We start from the raw sequence: 5337 nt of genomic DNA, 5'->3' as shown, positions 1-5337 counted from the left end.
GCGCCAATGAACTCTTTCGTTAGTGTGAGTCGCTGGTCCACGAGGAATCGTTGACGCATGTAATATAATAATTATAATAATTTAATGTCTTGCTATACACCTGAAACTTTTTAATTAAATAATTTTATGAGTCATAAAGAAAGTGAAATAATCCAGCTCAAAACATTATTGCGCCGCTAATTCAAATTTATTGGCGGCCAGTAGAGGAGGCAGCTTGTAAGAGCGTGCAACATTCTTCTGCAGACGTCTGCAGCTCTGACTGCTCGCAAGTCAGTTGGGGCGGTAAAACAACACGTGCACATCAGCATTCGTTGTTGTAGATTCATATTAGTTAATGTCTTCAAAGTTTGAAAAGCGTTCTTGCAGTAAGGAAGACGTGACCGCAATATATTGTGCACGAAATAAAATATTCTGAATATGAACGAAAGAGAAAAAAGTTTAAATACAAACTAACAAACATTTATCTAAAAATTTCTTGTGCAAATAAAAAGAAAAGATATTTGACTTTTGTATTTTCGTTAAGATATGACAAGCACACACTCTTTTGAAGGCATGCATATGTATGTTTAAGTGCATTTACGATGACACACACACACATTCACACACATACAAACACACCACACACACACACATACGTAGAAACGTAACACACGAAGACCAATACCCAAGAGAGAGCCGCATAAATAGACATAATGTCCATCCATAAAGTCGACTTCTCCACATTACAAGATCAATGCTAAATCTTTGAAAGCACGTTCAAGATGAGAATCTATTGAGGCCCGCATCGCTTGCCTTCTTTCTTCTCTCTTTCAAAATGTGCTAAATGCCTTTTGTTGTTTTTTTAGGTTTAATTCTAAAAAAGATGTTTAATTTAAGCCAAAATATATTTAAAATGTTTAAATTCGTTTAATATGTTTTAATTCTTATTTTTGATATGTTTATTTCTGATTTGTCTCAAAAAAAGTATTTGTGAATAATTTTTTTTCGATGAAAGACTTTCGATTCCGACTTCTCTCCTAGAATTTCATGGTGGAGAAGATTTTAATGTTCTTAAGTTGATGGCTGATGACCTATTATTTGCTTATACCCGTAGTTTCATCTTTTTAAATAATTATTACTTCAAACAATTTTCCATGAACTGATTTAATTTATATATTACGATCAATTATATAACAAACAATGATGAAAATCTAAAATGAAACTGTGGACAATGGATCTATCCTACTAACTACATATAACTTAATATAATTTTTGAACTACAATACGATGTAAAAAAAAACAGTTCATTAGTTTAAAACTTTTCTAACAATTTTATAAAAAGTTTATAACCCAATTTTATTTAATTTTTAATAACTTCATTTAGTTAATTTTATTGCTAAAATTCAGTTATAGTTTTTGTGTTATATTTTAATTTCTGTAATCTTATTGAAATGCGCGAAATATTGTACCAACTACACGAATTGTTAATTTGGTAAGAAGGAGAGTTGCGTGATTATTAACCTGCGGACGAAAACTATATTATCATTTATTATTATTATTATTATTATTATTATTATTATTATTATTATCATTATCATCATCATCATATTTTGACTCTATTGTGTCAAAAATCAACATCTCTCATGCTTTGTAATTGAAAAAAAAAACTTTTAAAATATTTTTGATCATAATTAAAAGTCAGTCGTTTGAGAATTCATCGAGTATGACCATCATGTCTTAATAAAAGTTTATATTTTCGTCCATTGCTTTCATATTTCATAAATTTTATTAAACTATTTTTAATTTTAACGCTCTATTTTAGAAGATATTCCCGACAAACATGGCAAGTTTTGCATATGTTATGATCACCACTAAAGAAGTAGAATATTGTTATAGCATTTGAAGACATGCGTATGCATGGTATCAACAATATCAGTAACATTAAAGATTGTTTTTAATGAACTCACGCACATTAAAACTCCATCTATGGTAGCTAACATGCTGTTTTAACCCGGCACAACAACGATTATTTAGTTTATTTTATAATTAATAAAATTTCACTAATTCAATTGTTTATTTGGACTTTTTCATTCCAATCCATCAATAATTTCACATACTATTATACTATTTTCAATATCTCTGGATTAAAATTACTTAATTATAATTAGTAATTATTCATCATTTATCTAAAAAAAAATTCTATTGGAAGCCGAGGAACATATCCCTATCCATGTGTCTCAACTCAATATTCAAGTTTATATTTTTTCTTTTGTCAAAATACTCATCCACATTTTATATCATTCTATATTTAAGTTACTCCCAACAACAAAAGCAGAAAATATTTTCAGAGCCGCAAAATGAAAACAGAAGCTGCTTATTTTTGCCATAAAGAATATGCGTTCAGAAATGCAGATGTGACATTTGACTGGCGGCAAACAATAAAGCAAACATTATTAGGCGAATTAAAAAAATAAAAAAGATTCGTAATAATTTGTAAAACTGGAAAATTGAAAAGTTTTTAAAAATAACAATTTATGTCACATATGTATGTATATGTCTATGTGTAAAACAAATATGTGTGTATTTGTTTGTGTGCATGTGTTTGTGTGTGCGTGCGAGTATGTGTGGATTTGTATGTTCGTGTGAATGTGTCTCTATGTTTGACTTGAATAAGATGATTGTCAGTTTTATGGCATCGCACGCTTTTTAGTTATTGCCAGTTTAGTTTTGCTTAATGGGAGTTAATTGTGGAAGAAAATTTATTGCTAGTTTTTCAGTTTTATTTTAATTCTCATACTACAAAAGAGTCATTTTTCGCTTGCATAGCCAGCCGATAGCCAGTAGATCATAGCGCTGACCTGCTTAAATAATAGAAGTTCCTCTGCAGATTTCATCTGACAACATTTTTTTTTTCTATTGAACATTTTCTCATCACCCCTTTTTTTATTTCTACGTTAATTTTATTTGTAGCAGGCATGTATGCGTGCGTTAAGTGGCAAGTTATCATGTGAAGAGTATTTATGCTGGGTTGAGTTCGTTCGTACATGCTTTGGTCATTCTTGTAACATTTTCTGTTTTTTGCTGCAAAATAAATCTTGTTTCATTTTGTGTGAGTGTGTGGATTTGTATGTTTATGCGTGTGTGGGCGTTTGTATATTTGTGAGTTTGCACGTTTTTATGTTTGCGTGTGTGTGTGACTATGTTTACATTTGTGTATATTTGTTTGCTTTGTTTTTGTGTATATTAGTTTTTATAAGCGCAAAAGTTAATTTAGAAAACACAAAATCTATCACAAATTGAAGGTTCCAAATGAATATTTTTGATAAAGACGTTCTCTAGTTTTTAATTTGTAAATTTCACAAATATGAGAACATTAAATTCCTCATTTTTCATCCTCACCCTCAACAATCTCCCAATCGGAAACTGGTAACAATCTACAACGAACGGTGTCATGGAAAGGAAAGTGTATGAAAATTGTAAAACCAGAAACCTCAATTGCAGACTAGAAATCTATTTGAATTACGCGTAATAGTAAGTACTGAGTTGTAACACAGTGCAGTATTAATCTACTAAGAGATAGCTTTTTGGAAGGAGAAATTATTTACGAAAGAGTTCGCGTGGAAGTTTGTGGCTAATGTGATCAGAGTACTTAATATTCTATGCGCCTATTTGTTCTTTTCCTTCATCTCTTCTTCCTCGTCTTCAAAAAAAGGTTTGCATTAAATACAAGATTCCGGATGTAACGGTCATATGTTTTTATTATTCTTTTTGAATTGTTTGGTTGTTGATGAGGTTGATGATGATGTTGATGTTGTTGTTGATGATGTTGATGTTGAAGATGTTGATGATGTTGTTGATGATGTTGATGTTGAAGATGTTGATGATGTTGATGGTGATGTTGATGATGTTGATGTTGAAGATGTTGATGATGTTGAAGATGTTGAAGATGTTGATGATGTTGATGTTGAAGATGTTGATGATGTTGATGTTGATGTTGATGTTGTTGTTGATGATGTTGATGTTGTTGTTGATGATGTTGATGTTGTTGTTGATGATGTTGTTGATAATGTTGATGGTGATGTTGATGTTGTTGTTGATAATGTTGATGGTGATGTTGATGTTGTTGTTGATAATGTTGATGGTGATGTTGATGTTGTTGTTGATAATGTTGATGGTGATGTTGATGTTGTTGTTGATAATGTTGATGGTGATGTTGATGTTGTTGTTGATAATGTTGATGGCAATGTTGAAAATGTTGATGCTGTTGTTGGTGCTGTTTTGGGACTTTATTACCAAGATTTGAAAGATGTAAATCAAAATAAGATTTTTATTCATTTTTTACTCTGGTAAGTTGTTAATAATAACAATAATAATAACAGAAATATTACGTCATCATTAATTACATTATTCCTTACAATAAGTGAGTTTACTTTTATTTTTTATGAAAGATATTGGGCTATTTACACACATGTTTGAAGTTTGAGCAGAAAATTGTATAATTACTAGAATGTAATAGAAATTGATGTAGTTTTTCAGCATCTGAAACAAAAGCAACGAACACAAACAACAATTAATGTGACGAAATAAACGGTCGGCACAATAGTGCAATGATTAAGAAGCCTGGCACTGATGTCGCGGTGCCAGGTTTCAAACGCAAAGAAAATCTCCGCTTATCAAATAAAATATGCATGCATTATGCATGGTCTTCTTCTTGATATCATCAAGAACCACCAGAAAGAAAATTGTAAAAAACACACAGGTTACAACATCAACACAACAACACAAACAACAAAACAAACAACAAAACAAACAACAACAACACAAACAGCAACAACAACAACACAACCAGCAACAACACAACTAGCAACAACAGAAACAACTACTGCAGATTGCAAGAGAATTGCATGCATAAGATATTCTATATGATCACCATCGTCTCTTTAATATTTTAATAGCTGCCTGCTGGCTCGTGTTTGTTTTCAAAATTACGTTCGTACGGTCTATTGTTTCTACTATTGTTCGTTCACGCAGGTTATTTGTTCATCTTTTTGTTCATCCATATGTTTATTCGTTCGTTCGTTTGTTCATTCATTTAATCATTCATTGGTTTGTTCTTTCATTTTTTTTATTTATTTCATTCTTTCGGTCACGTTCTAAACTTTGCGACCAGTAAAACAAATGCTAATTTGTATTGAATTTATCTATTCATTTTTATAAATAATATTGAGAACGTCACGTGATGTATTTTGGTCACAGCTGACTGTTCACGCGACAAGACATTCATTTGAATAGCATTCGAAGGAGGACGCATTCGACTGGAACATTAGTCATTAATAATTCTAAATTGCATTCAGTTTT

At 31.0% G+C, this 5337-nt stretch overlaps 1 protein-coding gene across 1 annotated transcript; it reads right to left on the bottom strand.

The window, feature by feature from the left end:
• Positions 1 to 3738: 3738 nt before the first annotated feature.
• Positions 3739 to 4314, bottom strand: HELRODRAFT_177879 (hypothetical protein; the record flags this gene model as incomplete). Its single annotated transcript, XM_009026015.1, has 1 exon — positions 3739 to 4314. One exon carries the CDS (start codon positions 4312 to 4314, stop codon positions 3739 to 3741), a length of 576 nt encoding a protein of 191 aa, XP_009024263.1.
• Positions 4315 to 5337: the final 1023 nt, after the last annotated feature.

Source organism: Helobdella robusta (assembly GCF_000326865.2).
Source record: "Helobdella robusta unplaced genomic scaffold HELROscaffold_44, whole genome shotgun sequence".
Taxonomy (NCBI): Eukaryota; Metazoa; Annelida; class Clitellata; order Rhynchobdellida; family Glossiphoniidae; genus Helobdella; species Helobdella robusta.
Note: the sequence above shows the minus strand (reverse complement) of the source record. Positions and strands in the feature narration are given on the sequence as shown.